The 23,807-nt window shown below is 43.5% G+C and overlaps 1 protein-coding gene across 5 annotated transcripts in view; it reads right to left on the bottom strand.

Annotated features, from left to right (window-relative positions):
• PCMTD1 (protein-L-isoaspartate (D-aspartate) O-methyltransferase domain containing 1) overlaps positions 1-23,807 on the bottom strand; it is a 72,748-nt gene that overhangs the window by 35,867 nt on the left and 13,074 nt on the right. For 3 of the 5 annotated variants that reach the window (XR_008844228.1, XM_056521894.1, XM_056521896.1), the window contains exon 2: positions 10,231-10,648. The exons of 1 other annotated variant lie outside the window; for it this stretch is intronic. Coding sequence is in view for 3 of the 4 variants with exons in the window: in XM_056521894.1 (XP_056377869.1) it covers positions 10,231-10,537 (307 nt within the window). In the remaining variant the exon portion in view is untranslated. Of the gene's footprint in view, positions 1-10,230; positions 10,649-12,777; positions 12,800-23,807 lie in introns of those variants that run through there. One more of the 5 variants, XM_056521895.1, reaches the window with a different exon arrangement.

The following is a 23,807-nucleotide window of genomic DNA, read 5'->3' on the forward strand; positions in this document are numbered from 1 at the left end:
TTGGTTGTCATCCAAGTGTCATGTGTATCACGATCTATAACTGTGCTAGGGGTTAATGAGTTAGCTAGTGTTGGGGGCTCTACGAGTGGAAAATCTTATTCCATTTTGTAACACTGTGCTTAGACCCGAATCTGAATGAAGCATAGGTACCGTATTTTTCGCCGTATAAGACGCACTTTTTCTTCCCCAAAACAGGGGGGGGGGGATGGGGGGTTGGGGAAAGTTGGTGCGTCTTATACGGTGAATATACGCCCGAGGCTGCTGCGGGCGAGAGCGGGAAGTCAGCGGTAATTACAGAGGCTGCGGCGGTGCGGTACAGCGCTGACTAACTGCTCCCCGCCAGCAGCAGCCTCATGACCGCCGTTGAATTTTTCACCTCACACCGGCTATGTTTATTGCCCTATACAGTTCTGGGCGCTGGGCAAGTGAATTACTAATAAATGTATACTAAAAACCAGGGTGCCTCCAGCTGTTGTGAAACTACAACTCCCAGCATGCCCGGACCAGCAAAGGCTGTCCGGGCATGCTGGTAGTTGTAGTTTCACAACAGCTGGAGGCACCCTGGTTTTTAGTATAAATGAATTAGTTTTTACCTGCTCTGGCCGGCCCCCGCCTGCAGCCGCACACAGGAGCTGGCCCTGGCAGATAATCATAGGTTTTCCTATGCCGGACATCCCTGTGTCCCGAAAAATCTTTTCGGGACATAAGGATGTCCGCGGGTCACTAACCATTCCCCGGCCGATGCGCGTCCTCCTCCGGTCCTCCTGCGATCCTCCGCCTCTCTATGGTTGTACGCACAGGACCTCAGTGACGTCCCGTGAGTACAACCATAGAGGCGCAGGAGGACCGGAGGAAGACGCTCGCTGGCCAGGGCCTGGTGAGCGACCGGCGGCGCGTAATCTTCAGTGTTCCGGTCACCGCTCCTCCGGTCCCGGCACCTACTGCTATGGTCCATAGGCCATAGCAGTAGATTGTGACCCCGGGCCAGAGGAGCGGTGACCGGAACACTGCAGGGGCAGCACACAGACATACAGCCTCCAGCCGTACACTGTATATGGCTGGAAGCTGTATGTCTGTGGGGGGGGGGGGGGGGGGAGGCTGCCTACCATTGTGGGGGGACTATACTGCCAACTATTGTGGGGGGACTATACTGCCAACTATTGTGGGGGAACTATACTGCCAACCATTGTGGGGGGGGGGAGCTGCCTACCATTGTGGGGGGAACTATACTGCCAACTATTGTGGGGGAACTATACTGATATAAAATATTTTACTACAGTATTTGGTTCAGAATATTTTTTTTCTAAATTTTCCTCCTTTAAAATTGGGTGCGTCTTATATGCCGGAGCGTCTTATATGGCGAAAAATACGGTAAGTGTTTTGAGATGATATCTCTGATTTTATAAAACTGGGGACTATAATTTGTTACAAGTGTGATTGGATCATTAGACTGGCCATGTTCCTTCTTTTTCAAAAGTTCCAATCTGTTTATCGAATCCACCCACTTTTGGGCTTTGTCTAGGATCCAATTCCTCCTGGTAGATCAACTCAGAAGAACTGTTGCGTTTGACACAAATTAATTCACCTACATGTATGCCTTCAACGGTGTGCTTGGAGTGACATGAATCAGCCCTAAGAATGGTATTCCCTGCAGTTGGTTTTCTGAATGGGCAAACCTCAATGGTGTTGCCATTGGCAACCAAAGATACATCTAAAAATGGTGTAGATGTGTTAGACCAATTGTGTGTGAAACATAATTTACAAGATTTAAATATTTCATGAATGTATTTGCTAATAATTCATCACCTTTCCATACAATGACCACGTCATTGCCATTTCTTCCAAACCATGCGACATTGTCTCTATAGGGATTTTGATCTGAAAAAATATAAAAATTCTCCCACCAAAATACATATAAATTTGCAAGGGCAGATTAGGATTTTGCACCCATAGATGCTCCAGTTTTCTGCAAATAAAAAACACCATTGAATAAAAAAATAATTGTTTCAAAAATAAACTGTTTTAACTCAAGATTGTAATTTGAAAACTTATTTAGAATATCAGTGAGTGCTACCAATGCCAAATGATGGGGAATACATGAATAAAGAGACTCAATGTCGCATGTTAACCATGAGTATTGTTCACACCATTGAAATGAAATCAAGAATTTTTAGGAGGTGTTTCGTGTCTTTAATGAAGCTAGGGCATTTACTAACCAAGGGCTGTAAAACAGAATCTAACCATTGACATATGTGTTCGTTGCGGGAATCGGTTTCCTTAATGATCAGCCGCATTAGCGGCGGGAATCTGTCCTTGTAACTTCGGCAATGCATGAAAAATGGGAACAATTGGCTGTTGTACATACATATAATCAATTTCTTTTTGGCTAACAATAGATTGAGAAACACCCCTAATAATTCAGAAAGAGATTTTTGAAATGTAATGATAGGGTCAGCTAAAAGCGGCTGGTAAGTGTCAGCATCAGATAGTAATTCTTCACAAAGTTTGATATATAAACTTGTATCCATACAAACAACTGATCTGCCTTTATCGGCAGATCAAATTGTAAGATCATGATTATTTTGAAAACTAAGCAATGCTTTTCTTTCATGCTTTGAAAGATTATCTTTTGCATTTGACACATTTTGACTTTTCAAGGCGACCAAATGCTTCATTATTAAGTCCTGAAATTGGTCTAAAACAGGTGGACGAGCATGGACAGGATAAAAATCCGGATTGGATGTTACAAAATGGCTGGACCTGCTGATAGTATCTGTCGTGCCTTATGTTTCCAATATTTGGAGGTCCCAATATGCAACTTGCTCCTCAATAGATCTCAAGAAAGGGTCTGGCACAACCGCACCATGTAACTGGTGTCCTATATAATCTTCTGCGCTAGTTTCCACATTTGGATCATCTCCAGGTAGAAAATATTGTTTTACAATCAGAAGGCGCACAAATTTATTTACATCTAAGATGGTTTTATAGACATCAAATTGAATAGTAGGCGAGAATTCAAGTCTTTTTGATAATAGTTTTTCTTCATGGTCAGAGATAATGTAAGATGATATATTAACAACTTGATGGCCCGGCTCTTTTAGGTTTTCTTTTTGACTTTGTTGCGTTCTGATACTGACATGATTATTCCTTCTTTTTTTTATAATATTTATTTAGATTTTTCTTCAAAATAGATTTAGGGTTTGCAAATATGTTTTCCCATTGGTCCCAATTACACTCTGTTTTGGTACGAAAATCATGAGTGTCACGTTGAAATTTAGACTTTGTTTGATGATCTCCTCTAATCTGGTGATTTTTTCTTTACATTTTTTGTCAAAGTCCAGATGTATCTTTGGTTGCCAATGGCAACACCATTGAGGTTTGCCCATTCAGAAAATCAATCGCAGGGAATACCATTCTTAGGGCTGATTCATGTCACTCCAAGCACACCATTGAAGGCATACCTGTAGGTGAATTAATTTGTGTCAAACGCAACAGTTCTTCTGAGTTGATCTACCAGGAGGAAGCCAATTTGGTATGCATGCGGTTAAAAAAAAACGGTGCTATCCGAATTGGATCCTAGACAAAGCCCGAAAGCGGGTGGATCCAATAAACAGATTGGAACTTTTGAAAACGAAGGAACATGGTCAGTCTAATGATCCAATCACATTTGTAACAACCTATAGGCCCCAGTTTTATAAAATCAGAGATATCATCTCAAAACACTTACCTATGCTTCATACAGATTCGGGTCTAAGCACAGTGTTACAAAATGGAATACGATTTTCCAATCGTAGAGCCCCAACACTAGCTAACTCATTAACCCCTAGCACAGTTGCAGATCGTGATACACATGACACTTGGTAGACAACCAAAAGGATTTTTTAAATGCTCAGAGCCTCGATGTGTTATTTGTAAAAATGCTGTGAAATGTACCACCATTGTTGATGGGGCTGGGGGAGAATGTGTGTAAGAGGGTAAGTAACTGGCTCAGTGATAGGAAACAGAGGGTGGTTATTAATGGTACTTATTCTGATTGGGTGACTGTTACTAGTGGGATATCACAGGAGTCCGTCTTGGGTCCTGTTCTATTTAATATATTCATTAATGACCTTGTAGTAAAGTAGCAATCTTTGAAGATGATACTAAACTCTGTAAAGCGGTAAACACTATAGAGGACAGTGCACTGTTACAAATGGATCTGGATAAGTTGGAGGTTTGGGCTGGGAGGTGGCAGATGAGCCGGGCTGGGATTATGTATTAAATGGGAGAATGCTTGGGACAACTGATGTGGAAAAGGACTTAGGGGTCTTAGTTAATAGTAAATTTAGCTGTAGCGACCAGTGTCGAGCAGCTGCTGCCAAGGCAAATAAAATCATGGAGTGCATCAATAGGGGCATAGACGCCCACAACAAGGAAATAATTTTACCGCTGTACAAATCACTAGTCAGACCACACATGGAATACTGTGTACAGTACTGGGCACCAGTGTACAAGAAAGATTTAGTGGAGCTGGAGAGGGTTCAAAGATGGGCAACCAGAGTAATACGTGGAATGGGAGGACTACAGTACCCAGAAAGATAATCAGAATTAGGGTTATTTAGTTTACAAAAAAGAAGGCTTAGGGGAGACCTAATAACTATGTATAAATATATCAGGGTACCATACAGTGATCTCTCCCATGATCTATTTATACCCAGGACTGTATCTATAACAAGGAGGCATCCTCTACGTTTAGAGGAAAGAAGGTTTCTACACCAGCACAGATGGGGGTTCTTTATTGTAAGAGCAGTGAGACTGTGGAATTCTCTGCCTGAGGAGGTGGTCATGGGGAACTCTGTGAAAGAGTTCAAAAGGGGTCTGGATGCATTTTTGGAGGGTAATAACATTACAGGTTATGGATGTTAGATTTATAGGGACAGAACGTTGATCCAGGGATTTATTCCGACTGCCATATTTGGAGTCGGGAAGGAAATTTTACCTCTAGTATGGGTTTTTTGCATTCCTCTAGATCAACTCAGTAGGGACTCATTAGGGATATAGGTTGAACTTGATGGACTGTGGTCTTTTTTCAACCTTATGTACTATGTTACTATTGTGTTGCTTGCTCACTTACATATATTGGCAGCACTAACTATGTCTAACGTATCTAAACATTTTCTTTTGGTTCATAATGGAGATGTGTCTAATCTTAAGCTTTGTGCTATGGAAAAAATAATTCCCCGAAAAAGAGGAGGTGATAACATAAGATATCTGCATAACAGAGAAGCGATGTGGATATATTTAACAGTATTCATCCCTTTGGTTTAAATAACTGGACAGATTTAATCCTGCATTATTATTTTTTGCTATCCTCTGCGTTTCGAAAATGTCCGAAAACACAGAAAAACATTTTTCTATATGCATACAAATTTTGTATGTTTTGTTTAATGCAAAAAAATTCCTTTTGCCCCTTTTTTGGGTTTTTCTTTCTCTTATTTGCAAACTCTTCTCTTTTTTTTCTATATGTTTGCTTTTAATGCACTTTGTACAATAAAGTTGGTTGTTCAAATGGGTGGGTCTTTTTGCTCCCTCCCCTTGTGGGAGGTGAGCTTCTTGACCTTCTCAGTATAAAAGAATCTTTTGAAGAGATAACATGTATGCCATGACTAAGGGCCTGATGGCCTGAAACACGTAGGTGTTTGAGGAGTTCCAACCATGCAACTTTGCACTTTGTCGTCCTTGTGCTCAATTTCCCTGCCTTTCATGGATTTTTAATCTTGGATTACAATAAAGAAGTATTTTTTATTCAGTGCTGGCTCCACCCTTCCTTGTTCCTTAATTTACAAATCTGTTTAACTTTCTGGCACCAGTTGATTTAAAAAAATAAATAAATAAATAAAAAAAGGTTTTTCACCGAAGTACCCCTTTAACCCCTTAAGGACCCGGGGTTTTTCTGTTTTTTTTGCATTTTTATTTTTTCCTCCTTACCTTTAAAAAATCATAACTCTCAAGTTTGCACCTAAAAATCAATATGATGGCTTGTTTTTTTGTGCCACCAATTCTACTTTGTAATGACGTCAGTCATTTTACCCAAAAATGTACGGCGAAACGAAAAAAAAAAAATAAAGATTTGTGAGACAAAATAAAATGTAAAAAAAATAATAAAAAACACCATTTTGTAACTTTTGGGGGCTCCCGTTTCTACACGGTACATTATTCGGTAAACATGACACCTTCTCTTTATTCTGTAGGCCCATACGATTAAAATAATATCCTACTTATATGGGTTTGATTTTTTTTGTACTTCTGGAAAAAAAATCATAACGACATGCAGGAAAATGAATACGTTTAAAATTGTCATCTTCTGACCCCTATAACTTTTTTATTTTTCCCGTGTATGGGGCGGTATGAGGGCTAATTTTTTGCGTCATGATCTGAAGTTTTTAGCGGTAAAATTTTTGCATTGATAGGACTTATTGATCGGATAGGACTTTTTATCAATTTTTTCATGATATAAAAAAAGTGACCAAAAATGCACTATTTTGGACTTTGGAATTTTTTTGCGCGTACGCCATTGACCATGCGGTTTAATTAACAATATATTTTTATAATTCGGACATTTCCGCACGCGGCAATACCACATATATTTTTATTTACACAGTTTTTTTTGTTTTTTTCTTTTTATGGGAAAAAGGGGGTAATTCAAACTTTTATTAGGGAAGGCGTTAAATGATCTTTATTCAATTTTGTTTTCTCTTTTTTTTCAGTGTTATAGCTCCCATAGGGACCTATAACACTGCACACACTCCTAGGAAACCGCACACACTCATATGAAACCATTGATCAATGATTCTGCTGCTTGACTGCTCATGCCTGGATCTCAGGCACTGAGCAGTTATTCGGCGATCGGACAGCATGGAGGCAGGTAGGGACCCTTCGGCTGTCCTGTAAGCTGTTCGGGATGCCGCGGTGAAATTTCACCGCGGCGATCCCGAACAGCTCCCTGAGCTAACCGGCATTGTTTTACTTTCACTTTAGACGCAGCGTTCAACTTTAAACACCGCGTCTAAAGGGTTAATAGCGCGCGGCACCGCAATCAGTGCCGTGCGCTATTAGCCACAGGTCCTGGCCATTGTTAGAGGCCGGGCCTGACCCGCTATGACGCGGGGCCACCTGTGGCCCCGCGTTATAGAACAGGAGCGGACCCATGACGTACCGGTACGTCATGGGTCTTTAAGGGGTTAAAGGAAATTAGCACCAGTTGCCAGATTAACACCAATAACTTGCAGGTATCTGAAAGTGTTCTCTAATTTTGATCAGTGTTCTTTTGCAATTATCTCATTTACATTTTTATTCTGTGCTTTAGAATACAATTTATGAATAAAGCTTAAAATACTGTTATTTTACTCATGTTAGGATATATTCATATAGGACTACACAATGACCTATTTAGAAAATCGTGTGTTGTTCTATAATTTCTCTGGAGCAACTTCTCATTACTGTGTGCGTGTAGGGAGTGACACAATGCACTGCTATTAAAACAGCTTATGGATACATTCACAAGTGCTTATTTTCTGCTGCAGATCTGCTGCTTAATTGCTGTAGCAGATTTTGCTACCTATTGAAGTAAATGGGTAGCAAATTCTGCTGCAGCAAAAATATCCACGTGTGAACATATCCTAAGGGCTCATTCACATAAGCAGATTTTGTTTTAAACTTGCAGGGGGTTTCCTGCTATGAGTTTGAAAGGGGTGGGCTCTCTGCAGGCAGATTTTTTACAGTGGAATCTCTGCTGTTGAAAACCCACTGAAGACCCCATAGACTTCAATGAGGTCTGCGGCAGATTTTCTGCAGTGGAGATTTTGCTGCTGAAAATCTGCTGCAGACAGCCCGCAGAGAGTCTGCCCCTTTGCAAAAGCTGGAGGTACCCTGGTAAGGAAACAGTGACCTTGGACAATGCTAGTTTTGTGAGGCAGGATATTTAGCAGATGGTCAGGGGGTTTAGCTACTGTTGAAGCATAATATGCAATTTCCTATTATAGTTTCACTAGCCCCATCCAAACAGAAGAGAGAATATACACTCACTGGCCACTTTATTTGGTGCACTTTGCTAGTTCCGAGTGTGACCTCCTTATGTTTTCATTTTTCATGGCATACTTTCTACAAAGTGCTGTAAACATTCCTTAGAGATTTTGGTCCATATGGATGTGCCTATTGGTCAGCTGCACATCCATGATGTGAATCTCCTGCTCTACCACATCCCAAAGGTTCTATATTGTATTGAGATCTGGGGACTGTGGAGGCCATTGGCGTACAGTGACCTCTTTGTCATGTTCAAGAAACCAGTTTGAGATGATGTGACATGGTGCATCCATCAGAAGATACACTGTGGTCATAATGAACATTGTCATCATTGTATTAAAACGGTGCTCAATTGGTATTAAGTGGCCCAAAGTATGCCAAGAACTGTCCCCTACATCATAACACCACCACCCACCTTAACCACTGCTACAAGCCAGTATGGATGCCTGCTTAATGTTGTTTATGTCCATTTCTGACCCTGTCATCTGAATATTGCAGCTGGAATCAAGACTTATCAGACAATGATCTTTCAGTCTTCCATTTTCCAAGCCTGGTGAGCCTGTGCTAAGTGTAGTCTCAGTTTCCTGCTCTAAGCAGACAAGAGTGAAACCCGGTGTGGTCTACTGTTGCTGTAGCCCATCTGCTTCAAGGTTTAACATGCTGTGTGCTTAGAGATTGTACTCTGCATACCTTGGTTGTAAAGAGTGGTTATTTGAATTACTGTTGCCTAGGGATCGACCGATTATCGGTATGGCCGATATTATCGTCCGATAATCACGGTTTTGGGCATTATCGGTATCGGCAATTACCTTGCCGATAAGCCGATAATGCCCCGCCCCCCGCACCGCCCCCACCGCACCGCGACCGCCCCCCGACCTGCCGCACCGCGACCGCACCGCGTTGCACCCCCCACTGTAGTGCTGGGCGGTATACCGGTATGGATTTTACCGGTCGGGCCCCTCCACCCTTCGAGTCAATAAAAAAAATTTAACTTACCCGTAATGGGGGTGGTCCGGGCCATCCATCCTTCCTTCCTTCCTTCCTGTAGTGTCCGGCAGCATTCCGGGTGGAGGGTGAACCGGTCCGGGCTGTCCTTCTCCGGGGGTCATCTTCACTCCGGGCAGGCTCCGGCCTAGAACACTGCATAGACGCCGCTACGCCGTGACGTCAGGTGCGTCGCTGCGCACGGGCATCACTGCGCAGCGGCGTCTATGCAGCGTACTAGGCCGGAGCCTGCCCGGAGTGGAGAAGGTGACCCCCGGAGAAGAAGGGCAGCCCAGACCGGTTCACCCTCCACCCGGAATGCCGCCGGACACTACAGGAAGGATGGATGGCCCGGACCACCCTGACAGGTAGGGGGAGAGAAGCGGGTGGTGGCGGCGGCCTATGGCACCGCAAAAGCCACTGCAGTGCATTGATTTAAAGCGCCAGCTTTAAATCAATGTACTGCAGCGGTGTTGAGGGGGGATAGATAGCCGATAACTTATACCGGAATATCGGTATAAGTTATCGGCTATCGGCCCTAACCTCCACCGATTATCGGTATCGGCCCTAAAAAAACGATATCGGTCAATCCCTACTGTTGCCTTACTATAATCTTGAACCAGTCTGCCCATTATAGTCGGACTTCAACAAGGCATTTTTGTCACTCATTGGGTAACTTTTTTTTTTTTTTAACCCATTCTCTGTAAACCCCAGAGATGGTTGTGCCTGATAATCCTAGAAGTTCAGCAGCTTCTGAAATACCCAAACCGGCCCGTCTGACACCAACAGCCATGGCACGTCCAAAATCGCTTTAATCCTGTCTTTCCATATTCTCGTAATCTTGACCACTTCTACATGCCTAAATGCATTGACTTGCTGTCAAGTGATTGTCTGATTAGCTATTTATGTTAAACAACAGGTGTACCTAATAAAATGACCACTGATTGTATGAAGAAGCCTATAGCCCACTCTGTGTGAATTCCATTATGATGCCATGCACTGGATTTGAGTCAATTCCGATTCCAGTGGAAGACTTGTGGTTAACAATTTTAATTGGGGGTGTTATATCAATAGACATTTACACAAGTATAGTAAATTATAGCTGTGTGCATGATCCTGTGATAACAGTAGCAATCGTAACAACAGTATTGTTAGAAATTTTGAGAAAAAGAAAATAATATTTACCTAATATTAAGCCCACCATTGTACTTAAATATCCAGTTCCACTTCCAAGATTAAGAAAAGACAATCCAGGTTGAAGCTTTAAAGCCTCCATGACTTCTGAATAGATACAAGGTGCAGACAAGTGTATGTTGCCATGCTTCCAAGCCAAGTCTTTATAAGCATTGTCCCTGTATCCTTCCAGGTAATATTCCCCTCGATCAATTGCTCTGAAGGCTTGCTCTACTTTTTCAGTGCGTATATACTGTGCTTCCTTTAGGTTATCAATCAGATCATCGTTGTCTTCCCCAGCACTCACTGCTCCTCCCATGTTCTACCAATTGCTTTTAAATGATTTGGTAAGACATTCGCCAAGCACAGAAGAAAGTGTCAGCAGATCTCAGTCCTAGCAGGTCATCCGTGCACCCACCATAAATGCACCCTGTAGAAGAGACAAGATGCAAAGGTTGGGACTCGAGCAATAAATCACAGTATTTCTCATGACCTTGAGATCGTAGCAGTTCCCACATTTGCTATAGAAATGTCATAATAAGTCCCTATGGGAATACCCCTTTAGGGTGTATTCACACGTACATCATCATTCGCATACTTGATGTGCATACTTGATGTGATGTCCAAATGATAGGGGATAAGATGTCTGATCGCAGGGGGCCCGCCGCTGGGACCCCCCCATGATCTCCCTGCTGCAGCCCGCATTCTATGCTTAGCTGCGTCTGCAGTCTCAGAAACTGCCGGGTTTCCGAGACGGGGACGTGACGTCACGCCACACCCCCTCTTTCATTTCTATGGGAGGGGGCATTCCGGCCGCAACGCCCCCTCCCATAGACATGAATGGAGGGGGCGTGGCGTCACGTCGCCGTCTCGGAAGCCCGGTGATTTCCGAAACTGCAGACGCAGCTACGCATTGAATGCGGGCTGCTGCAGGGAGATTGCGGGGGGTCCCAGCAGCAGGCCCCCCGCGATCAGACATCTTATACCCTTATCCTTTCGATAAGGGATAAGATGTTTTTGCCCGGAATACCCCTTTAATGTAGCAGATTAAATTCTGCACATCAGGTAAACCTAATCGACTGAACACAGCTTCAAAACCTGTGAATCACAAATGTGCAGGATACTGTACATGTAAATACACCCTAAGGATAACACATTGCGCATATATGCAGCATATTTCACGCAGTGCAGCGGGAGACATGCGGTGTATTCTTCTATGAGCAAACACACAGAGCTAACCGTGGCAGCCCTATGTGTGCAGTTAGGCTTGGAGGAATGACCAGCACGCCAACATCATTGTGATGTGCTAGCCAGCCTCAAAACCTCACCACACACACACAGGGCTGCCACAGGAAGGCCTGTGTGTTTGCTCACAGGAGAATATGCAGTGTATTTCCTGCTGCGCCACGTGAAATATGCTGCGTATACGCGACATGTGACCTTACTTTAAATGAGTTTCTAGAACCTGCAAATATGACAACATACTATTTGGTCATAAATTCTGAGAAGAGAAGCAGGATACAGAGAGCTAAATCATGTACAGAAGTCAGAGTGTCACAATTGAGTACAACAGTTCTCAGTATAAATCAGTGGCTGTAGCTGGAGTGTGGTACGCTACCGACGGGGTGCCAAGCTGGTGAGGTATAAAGTACAGAAATCCAATATTGTAGATAGAAATAGTAGCTTGCACTCACCGTCCTTGTAGCTAATTACGACACGAGCATTCTGTGCAGCAGGGAGACGTTCTGATGTGGGCACTCAGAGAGTAACAGTCGTTTTCGCACACAGCCGTGTGCTTCTTCCAGCCTCAGAGTGAGGCCAGAAGAAGCAAACGGCCGTGTGCGAAAATGGCTGTTAGCCTCTGAGCACCCGCATCAGAACGTCTCCCTGCTGCACAGAATGCTCGTGTCGTAATTAGCTACAAGGACAGGGAGTGCAAGCTAATATTTCTATCTACATTATATTACTTGGTCCCTTTGCTTCAAAGTGATGACACAAGGCTCGATCTAATGACTAGAGGCCACTGTGATGTCCGCTATAAAAGATGCAATGTCTCATGTAATATGACTGTGGACTCATCACTGTACCTGAACTAGCAAGGTTAAGAATTATGACAGTAAGTATACTACTTACTGCCATAAGTATTTTGCATAAGTATTTTGTGAACTTGGATGCACATGAATAAAGGATGCATTTCTAAGTCTCCTTCCTGCTGGATCCACTTCTTCTAATAAGGCAGTGTTTTCCAAACAGTCTCCAACTGCTGCAAAGCCCCAACTCCCAGCATGCCCAGACAGCCTTTGGCTGTCCAGGCATGCAGGGAGTTGTAGTTTTGCAACAGCTGGGGGGCGCACTGTTTGGAAAGCACTGGCCTAAGGAAACAAAAATATGTGCAAAAATGTCCATACCATAACAAAAAATGTTTTACTAAAGATCTGTATCATTCCTGTAACTACACTCATTGTAGGCGAACACTTACTTCTATGCAGAAACAAATAACATGTTTCTTCTGTAGCTAGAAATAAATCTTAACATAATAAAATTAAATAAATACAGGACCTGACATTTCCCAGAAGAGACGAAAGTTTAATCACAGGCTTTGCTGCTAGTTGGAAGAAACAAAAAACAAAAAAACATGCAATTCAGACTAGTAAATCAGCTTAAACTTAGACTATAAAAAACTTGATATAAGGTAATAGTAGATACAAATGCCTCCTTCACATCAACATTAAAAGTGTGTACTGTATGTCATGCCAAATGAAAGAGATACCTGATTCAATGGATTAGGGCAGGTTAGAATGCTTTCTTTTTTATTTTTATAGCACCCTGACTCACTATTAAAACATTTTCTAGAGCCGGAATAATCCCTAAATCCCTAGACTCAAATTGGATTTAAATATACGCTCAGTTCGTCTGGTATTTAAAGGGGTATTCCGGCTTTATACATCTTATCCCCTAGCCAGAAGGATAGGGGATAAGATGTATGATCGCGGGGGTCCCCCGCTGCATCCGAGACAGGGACGTGATGTCATGGTCACGCCCCCTAGTGATGTCACACCACGCCCCTCCATTCATGTCTATGACCCCTCCCATAGACATGAATGGAGGGGAGTGACATCACTAGGGGTGTGGCTGTGAAGTTATGTCCTCGTCTCAGAATGCCGGGGGCTGCACAGAGATTGCAGGGGACCCCAGTGATCATACATCTTATCCCCATCCTTTGGAGACCCCTTGAAGCACGACCAGGGGCGTTTGATGGGTTAAAATGGCAGCCAGGGGGCTTTTTGTTAATTCCAATCTTCTGATACAGTCTGCCTGAGGCAGATTGTACTAGGAAAGCACCAATATCAATGTAAAATGCTATGTTATGGTACAGCATTGTACAGTGAAAGCAATCTAATGACTGCTTATAGTGGTCCCCTATGGTAACAAAGGGGCTATCTACTGAAACATTTTCTTTTATTATTGGGCCCAGGCTGCATAATAAAACAACAAAAGCTTCTACTCCCCTCCGTCACAGCTTCTGGTATTGGCGGCCAGAATTAAAACTGCCACGTCACATTGCTGCTCAGTAACAGAAAAGTAATGTGACATGGCGTCTGCAGCCCTGAGAAACTGGGCACTGATACTGGAGGCTATGAGGGATATGAGTATTAGTTTTTTGCTTAAATTATGTAGCATGGGCACATTGGTTAACCCCTTAAGGACCAGGCGTTTTTCGTTTTTTGGACTTTCGTTTTTTTCTCCTTACCTTTAAAAAATCATAACTCTTTCAATTTTGCACCTAAAAATCTCTATTATGGTGTATTTTTTGCACCACCAATTCTACTTTGTAATGACATCAGTCATTGTACCCAAAAATCTACTGCAAAACGGAAAAAAAAAATCATTGTGCGACAAAATAGAAAAAAAAATGCAATTTTCTAACTTTTGGGGGCTTCCGTTTCTACGTAGTAAATTTTTCCTTACAAATGACACCTTTTCTTTACTCTCTAGGTCCATACGGTTAAAATGATACCCTACTTGTATAGGTTTGATTTTGTATTACTACTGAAAAAAAAAAATACATACAGGAAAATGTATACGTTTAAAATTGTCATTTTCTGAGTCCTATAACTTTTTTAGTTTTCCATGTTCAGGGGGCTATGGGGGCTCATTTTTGGGCCGTGATCTGAAGTTTTTGTCGGTACCATTTTTGCATTGATCGGACTTTTTGATCGCTTTTTATTCATCTTTTCACCATATAAAAAGTGACCAAAAATACGCTATTTTGAACTTCGGATTTTTTTGCGCGTACGCCATTGAACGTGCGGTTTAAAAAGCGGTATATTTTTATAATTTGGACATTTCCGCACGCGGCGATACCACATATGTTTATTTACACAGTTTTTTTTTTTTATTCTTGGAAATGCCACGTGATTCAAATTTTTATTAGGGGAAGGGATCAATGAAAGGGTTAATGATTTTTTTACACTTTTCTTATGCAATATTATAGCTCCTATAGGGGGCTATAACATTGCATTAACTGATCTTTTACAATGATTGATTCATCTCCATAGGAATGGATCAATCAGTGTTTTCGGCGATTGAATGCTCAAGCCTGGATCTCAGGCTTGAAGCATTCATTCGGCGATTGGACAGCGCAGGAGAAGGTAAGAAGACCTCTTCCTGTGCTACAGCTGTTCGAGATGCCGCTATTATACCGCGGCGATCCCGAACAGCTCCCTGAGCTAGCCGGGCACTTTTACTTTCGTTTTTAGCGGCGCGGCTCAGCTTTGAGCGCGTGGCTAAAGGGTTAATAGCGCGCGGCACCGCGATCAGTGCCACGCGCTATGACGCAGGGCCCGCCGCAATATGATGCGGGGTTACCGTGTAACCCCGCGTTATATCACGGGAGCAGGACTAGGGGGTAAGTTTACGCCCTTGGTCCTTAACAGGTTAAAGGGGTACATGCTTGAAAAAGGCAGTTTATTGCCGAAACGTTGCACATGGATAGCAAATAAAGTCTCATTCCATCTACTAGCCTGAGTCCTCAGCTAGCCACTTTGGACTTTTGCCTTCCAGTACATATTAGCAGCTATATGCTACAGATGAAATGCTTTCCTTTTTGAATTTCTTTTTTGTCTTATCCACAGTGCTCTCTGCTGACACTTCTGTCAGTGTCAGGAGCTGTCCAGAGCAGCATAGGTTTGCTATGAGGATTTTCTCCTGCTCTGGACAGTTCCTGATACGGGCATCAGGTGTCAGCAGAGAAAACTGTGGACAAAACAAAAAAGTAATTAAAAAAGAAAATCATTTTCTCTATAGTGTACAGCAGCTGATAAGTACTGGAAGGGTAAATATTTTTTAATAGAAGTAATTTACAAATCTTTTTAACTTTCTGGCACCAGTTGATTTAAAAAAATATATATGTTTTCTACTGGAGTACCCCTTTAAATAATTTTTTTTTTAAGTGGACAACCTCTTTAAGCCTTTACCGTATGGGTACACCATGGCTCCTTGGTACCAAAGAGAGGCAGGGACCCCTACCCACTGCCAAGATCTGTGCCCCTCGGGGCTGAAGAACTCTCTGTCTGGGCAGGGCGAGTTTACAGTAAAGGAACAGGTAGGAAGTAAAAAAAAAAAAATTTATAAATTCCCCCCGACCCCCTAATAGGTCCTCAAGGGTCCACCACAGATTAATCAGCGTGACCCGGGCCCTATTAGGGTTTCAGAGAGCTGCATTTGCCTCCCCCCACCCCCCTTTTTTTTTTCTTCATATAACACTGTGTGACTTATCACACACCGCTATATACAAAAGTCACATCAAGCGCACACACTACACACTCCCCCCCCCCCCCCCCCCACACACACACACACACACACACTTTTTTTTACAAAAATGGGTCATGGGTCACTGAGTCACTATCATCGGGGACTTTTTTTTTTATGTTGCCTCAAATGCGCAGCACTCTCTCTCCACCTGAGCATCTGAGGCAACAGGTTGGAGACGGCCGCACACATCACATTCCCAGAATGATTCAGAGTATAGGGTTTGGGGTGGGCATATTTTTTAGTTCTGGCTATACTCTGGGTCATCATTCTGGGAACATAACCTGTTTTATCATTTTATGTCCCACTGTACCCCATTTTAGTAATTTAAACCATGTAACGCTCCTTGAGGGTGGGTCCCGCTGTTCTGGCTCCATAGGCAGCTATGAAAAAGCTCAAGGCCCCTGACTGCGCTCCTGCTCCTCCGAGACCTGGAGTGCACCTGCAGAGCTGTTTACGTCCTGATATGAGGTATGTTCTTACTCTAAAGAAATGTATTTACAAATTTACAGTGACATTTTCTACTGTTACCACTTATGAAAATGAAAAAAATATGTCAGCATTTTAGTTATCAAACTCCTGTGGGGTGTTAAGACTTACTGTTTCCCTTGTTATGTACCTTGAGGGGGTCTAGTTTCCAAAACAGTATGCCATTTGTTTTTTGCTGTTCTGGCATCATAGGGGTTTCCTAAATGTGACATGCCCCCCATTTCAGCAAAATTTGAAAATGTGACTCCTTCTCTTCTGAACATTGTAATGCCCCTGCAATACACTTGACGTCCACACATGGGGTACTTCCATACTCGGTAGAGATGGGGGATACAAATTTTGGGGGGCATTTTCTCCTATTACCCCTTAAAAATACAGCATTTTAGTTAAAAATAAATCTTCTGAGCCTTGTCATACACATGAGGTGTTTCCTTACTTGAGAGAAATTGAGTTACAACTTTTAGGAAGATTTCTCACCTTTTAACCCTTGTAAAAATCCAAAAACTGGGTCTACAAGAACATGCAAGTGTAAAAAAAAATGAAGATTTTGAATTTTCTCCTTCACTTTGATGCTATTCCTGTGACACACCTAAAGGGTTAACAAACTTTTTGAATGTCATTTTGAATACTTTGAGGGGTTCAGTTTTTATAATGGGGTCATTTACGGGGTATTTCAAATATGAAGGACATTCAAATCCACTTCAAACCTGAACTGGTCCCTGAAAAATTTTAATTTTGAAAATCAGAATGAAAATTAAAGCATCCCAGAGTTATTAATGCTTAAAGTGACAGTGGTCAGATGTGCAAAAAATGCTCTGGTCCTTAACGACGAAGGACATAAATGTCATCCTGGTTAGTTGGTATTTAACGCACCAGGACGTACATTTACGATGCCCGGATCATGCGCGGCAGGTCCCGGCTGTTGATCGCAGCCAGGGACCCGCCGGTAATGGCGGACACCCGTTATCCCGCGGATGTCCGCCATTAACCCCTCAGATGCCGTGATCAATACAGATCACGGCATCTGCAGCATCGCGGTCACTTAAATGGATGATCGCATCACCCGCTGCCGCGGCGATCCGATCATCCAGCGCGGCAGACGGAGGTCCCCTCACCTGCCTCCGCTGTTTTCCGGGAGTCTTCTGCTCAGATCTGCCTTCCCGCAGACCAGAGCAGAAGATGACCGATAACCCTGATCAGTGCTGTGTCCTATACATAGCACTGAACAGGATTAGCAATTGAATGACTGCTATAAATAGTCCCCTATGGGGACTATTAAAGTGTAAAAATAAAAGTAAAAAAAGGAAAAGTAAAAAAAAAAAAACGTGAAAAACCCCCTCCCCCAATAAAAACGTAAATTGTCCCATTTTCCCTATTTCACCCCCAAAAAGTGTTAAACATTTTTTTATACCGTATATACTCGAGTATAAGCCGACCCGAGTATAAGCCGAGACCCCTAATTTCAACCCAAAATCCCAGGAAAAGTTATTGACTCGAGTATAAGCCTAGGGTGGGAAATACCTCATCCCCCCCTGTCATCATCCAGACCCGTCATTAACATCCTCATCATCCCCTTGTCATCATCCCACACATCCCCCCTTCATCATCCCCTTGTCATCATCCCACACATCCCCTTATCATCCCACACATCCCCCCTTCATCATCCCCTTGTCATCATCCCACACATCCCCTTATCATCCCACACATCCCCCCTTCATCATCCCCTTGTCATCATCCCACACATCCCCCCTTCATCATCCCCTTGTCATCATCCCACACATCCCCTTATCCCACACATCCCCCCTTCATCATCCCCTTGTCATCATCCCACACATCCCCCCTTCATCATCCCCTTGTCATCATCCCACACATCCCCTTATCATCCCACACATCCCCCTTCATCATCCCCTTGTCATCATCCCACACATCCCCTTATCATCCCACACATCCCCCCTTCATCATCCCCTTGTAATCATCCCACACCCCCCCCCCTTCATCATCCCCACCCCCCTTCATCATCCTCTTCTCATCATTCGCCCTCAGTGGTCTTCAACCTGCGGACCTCCAGAGGTTTCAAAACTACAACTCCCAGCAAGCCCGGGCAGCCATCGGCTGTCCGGGCTTGCTGGGAGTTGTAGTTTTGAAACCTCCGGAGGTCCGCAGGTTGAAGACCACTGCGGCCTTCAACATCATCCAGCCCCCTCTCACCCCCTTTAGTTCTGAGTACTCACCTCCGCTCGGCGCTGGTCCGGTCCTGCAGGGCTGTCCGGTAAGGAGGTGGTCCGGTGAGGAGGTGGTCCGGGCTGCTATCTTCACCGGGGGCGCCTCTTCTCCGCGCTTCCGGCCCGGAATAGAGCCGTTGCCTAGACAACGACGCATCTGCGTCGTTGTCAAGGCAACGTGACTATTCTGAGGCCGGGCCCGAAGCGCTTAGAAGAGGCCTCCCCGGTGAAGATAGCAGCCCGGACCACCTCCTCACCGGACCACCTCCTTACCGGACAGCCCTGCAGGACCGGACCAGCGCCGAGCGGAGGTGAGTACTCAGAACTAAAGGGGGTGAGAGGGGGCTGGATGATGTTGAAGGCCGCAGTGGTCTTCAACCTGCGGACCTCCGGAGGTTTCAAAACTACAACTCCCAGCAAGCCCGGACAGCCGATGGCTGCCCGGGCTTGCTGGGAGTTGTAGTTTTGAAACCTCTGGAAGTCCGCAGGTTGAAGACCACTGCGGGTGGGGGAGTTCACTCGAGTATAAGCCGAGGGGGGTGTTTTCAGCACGAAAAATCGTGCTGAAAAACTCGGCTTATACTCGAGTATATACGGTATATATATTTGGTATCGCCGCGTGCGTAAATATCTGAACTATTAAAATAAAATGTTAATGATACCGTACGGTGAATGGCGTATAACATTTTATTCCAAAAAAAATGTATTTAAAGATTTATATAAGCAAATATGGTATGAATAAAAAGTACAGATCTCGGCGCAAAAAATGAGCCCTCATACCGCCGCTTATACGGAAAAATGAAAAAGTTATAGGTCTTCAAAGTAGGGGGATTTTAAACGTACTAATTTGGTTAAAAAGTTTGTGATTTTTTATTTAACCCCTTAAGGACGCAGGACGTAAATGTACGTCCTGGTGAGGTGGCACTTAACGCACCAGGACGTACATTTACGTCCTAAGCATAACCGCGGGCATCGGAGCGATGCCCGTGTCATGCGCGGCTGATCCCGGCTGCTGATCGCAGCCAGGGACCCGCCGGCAATGGCCGACGCCCGCGATCTCGCGGGCGTCCGCCATTAACCCCTCAGGTGCCGGGATCAATACAGATCCCGGCATCTGCGGCAGTTCGCGATTTAAATGAACGATCGGATCGCCATACATAGAACAGATCAGTATTAGCAATCATGGTATTGCTATGAATAGTCCCCTATGGGGACTATTCAAGTGTAAAAAAAAAAATGTAAAAAAATGTTAAAGTAAAAGTAAAAAAAAAGTGAAAAATCCCCTCCCCCAATAAAAAAGTAAAACGTCCGTTTTTTCCTATTTTACCCCCAAAAAGCGTAAAAAAACATTTTTTATAGACATATTTGGTATCGCCGCGTGCGTAAATGTCCGAACTATTAAAATAAAATGTTAATGATCCCGTACGGTGAACGGCGTGAACGAAATAAAAAAAAAAAAAAAGTCCAAAATTCCTACATTTTTAATACATTTTATTAAAAAAAAAAAAAAAATGTATTAAAAGTTTTTTATATGCAAATGTGGTATCAAAAAATAGTACAGATCATGGCGCAAAAAATGAGCCCCCATACCGCCACTTATACGGAAAAATAAAAAAGTTAGAGGTCATCAAAATAAAGGGATTATAAACGTACTAATTTGGTTAAAAAGTTTGTGATTTTTTTTTAAGCGCAACAATAATATAAAAGTATATAATAATGGGTATCATTTTAATTGTATTGACCCTCAGAATAAAGAACACATGTAATTTTTTCCATAAATTGTACGGCGTGAAAACAAAACCTTCCAAAATTAGCAAAATTGCGTTTTTCGTTTTAATTTCCCCACAAAAATAGTGTTTTTTGGTTGCGCCATACATTTTATGATATAATGAGTGATGTCATTACAAAGGACAACTGGTCGCGCAAAAAACAAGCCCTCATACTAGTCTGTGGATGAAAATATAAAAGAGTTATGATTTTTAGAAGGCGAGGAGGAAAAAATGAAAACGTAAAAATTAAATTGTCTGAGTCCTTAAGGCCAAAATGGGCTGAGTCCTTAAGGGGTTAAGCGCAACAGTAATAGAAAAGTATGTTATCATGGGTATCATGTTAATCGTATTGACCCAAAGAATAAATAACACATGTAATTTTTACCATAAATTTTACAGAGTGAAAACGAAACCTTCCAAAATCAGCAAAACTGCAGTTTTCTTTTTAATTTCCCCACACAAATAGCATTTTTTTGGTTGCGCCATACATTTTATGGTAAAGTGAGTGATAGCATTACAACGGACAACTGGTCACGCAAAAAACAAGCCCTTATACTAGTCTGTGGATGAAAATATAAAAAAGAGTTATGATTTTTTGAAGGCGAGGAGGAAAAACCGAAAACGTAAAAATAAAATTGTCTGCGTCCTTAAGTGGGCCTTAATGGGCTGCGTTCTTAAGGGGTTAAGGTGAAAATGGGCTGGGTCCTTAGGGGGTTAAGGACCAAGCCCAGTTTGGCCTTAAAGGGGTACTCCGGTGGAATTTATTTTTTTTTGTTACATGAACTGGTGCCAGAAAGTTAAACAGATTTGTAAATTCCTTCTATTAACCCCTTAAGGACGCAGGTTGCATCCATACACCCCCGTTTCCGAGTCCTTAAGGACTCAGGGCGTATGGGTAAGCCCTGCGTTCTTCTGGCCCCTGCTGCTCGCCGGACAGTTACTGGATCGGCATTGCCTGCCGATATCGTTCAGCAGGCATCCCGGCATATCGCCCAGGGGGGTCCTGAGGTCCCCCCATATCGGCCATCGCCGCAAATCACGCTTCAATTCAGACGTGCGATTTGCAGTTATTCCGGGTCAATTGGGTCTCTGGTGACCCGGAAAAAAAGGGTGAATGGGGCTGTCAGCCCCATTCACCCTTACTCAACAGGAGTGAGGTGGCACTGGTGCCGCCTCACGATCACGTGATTGATCGATCGGAACGACGGACCAATCACGAACTTGCTGGGGACAGCGATCGGAGATCGGCGACGGTGGGGGTCTCCTACCTTGCCCTGGTCCGGCGGGGGTCCCCTCAGGATCGGTGGCAGCGACAGGAGCAGCAGGATCGGTCCCCGGAGCAGGATACAGCGGCGGCGGTCCAGACGGCAGTATAAAGCGGCGGCGATCCAGGCAGCAGGATATAGCAGCTACAACTCTCGGCATGCAAAAGGGCATGCTGGAGGTTGTAGTTATGCAACAGCTGGAGGCACATTTTTTCTATTAAAAAGAGTGCATCCAGCTGTTGCATAACTACAACTCCCAGCATGCACAGACTACCAAAGGGTATGCTGGGAGTTGTAGCAGTGTGCCTCCAGCTGTTGCAAAACTACAACTTTCAGCATGCCCTTCGGCTGTCAATGCATGCTGATTGTTGCAGTTTTGCAACAGCTGGAGACACATTGGTTGTGAAACAGAGTTTGTTACCTAACTCCCAGCATGGACTGAGAGACTGTACATGCTGGGAGTTCTAGTTTTGCAACGGCTAACAAGTAAACTCTCAGTGTTTTGCAAGTAGTGTGCCTCCAGCTGTTGCATAACTACAACTTCCAGTATGTATGGTCTGTCAGTGCATGCTGGGAGTTGTAGTTTTGGAACAGCTGGAGGTTTGCCTCCCTCCCCCATGTGAATGTACATTCACACGGGCAGTTTACAACGAGTTCTGCTGCAAGTTTGAGATGCAGCAAATTTTCCGCCACAGCTCAAACTCCCTGCGAAAAACTCACTGTAAACCTCCGCCCGTGTGAATGTACCCTAAAAACATTACACTACACAAAATAAAAAGTAAAACACTACATACCCCTTCACAGTCGCCCCCCCACCCCCAATAATAAAAAATAAAAAAAAGTCTTGTACGTCACAGTTTCCAAAACAGAGCCTCCATCTGTTGAAAAACAACAACTCACAGTATTGCCGGACAGCCAAGGCATGCTGGGAGTTTTGCAACAGCTGGAGACACCCTGTTTGGGAAACACTGCCGTACAGCATTTTTGTGGCGGATTCAAATCCCCAATTTAGGCCTCAAATGCGCATGGTGCTCTCTCGCTTCGGAGCCCTGTCGTATTTCAAGGAAACAGTTTAGGGCCACATATGGGGTATCTCCATACTCGGGAGAAATTGCGTTACAAATGTTGGGGGGCTTTTTTTTCCCCTTTTACCAAGGTAAAGTTGGGGTCTACACCAGCATGTTAGAGTTAAAAAAAAAAAAAAAAAAATTACCACTAACATGCTGATGTTGCCCAATACTTAAAATTTTCACAAGTGGTAAAAGGAAAAAAAGACCCCCAAAATTTGTAACGCAATTTCTCCCGAGTATGGAAATACCCCATATGTGGGCGTAAAGTGCTCTGTCGGCACACAACATGGCTCAGAAGTGAGAGCGCACTATGTACATTTGAGGTCTAAATTGGTGATTTGCACAGGGGTGGCTGATTTAACAGCGGTTCTGACAAACGTAAAACAATAAATACACACATGTAACCCCATTTTGAAAACCACACCCCTCACGGAATGTAACAGGGGTAAAGTGAGCCTTAACACCCCACAGGTGTTTGAAATTTTTTTGTTAAATTTGGATGTGAAAATAAAAAAAAATTATATTTTCACTAAAATGCTGGCGTTACCCTATTAAAAGCCCAATGGCGCTCCTCCTCTTCTGAGCATTGTAGTTCGCCCCCCAGAGCACTTTACATGCACATATGGGGTATTTCCATACTCAGAAGAAATAGGGTTACAAATTTTGGGAGTCTTTTTCTCCAATTACCCCTTGTGAACATGAAAAATTTGGGGTAACACCAGCATTTTAGTGGAAAAAAAAAATCTAATTTTTCATTTTCACATGTCAACTTTAGCAGAAATTTGTCAAGCACCAGTGGGGTGTTAAGGCTCACTTTACGCCTTGTTACATTCCTTGAGGTGTGTGGTTTCCAAAATAGTATGCCATGTGTTTTTTTGCTGTTCTGGCACCATAGGGGCTTCCTAAATGCGACATGCCTTTCCAAAAGCCAAATGTGACTTTTTTTCTGTAGTATGCCAGCAG

The sequence above is a fragment of the Hyla sarda genome, chromosome 5, assembly GCF_029499605.1.
Source record: "Hyla sarda isolate aHylSar1 chromosome 5, aHylSar1.hap1, whole genome shotgun sequence".
Lineage (NCBI taxonomy): Eukaryota > Metazoa > Chordata > Amphibia > Anura > Hylidae > Hyla > Hyla sarda.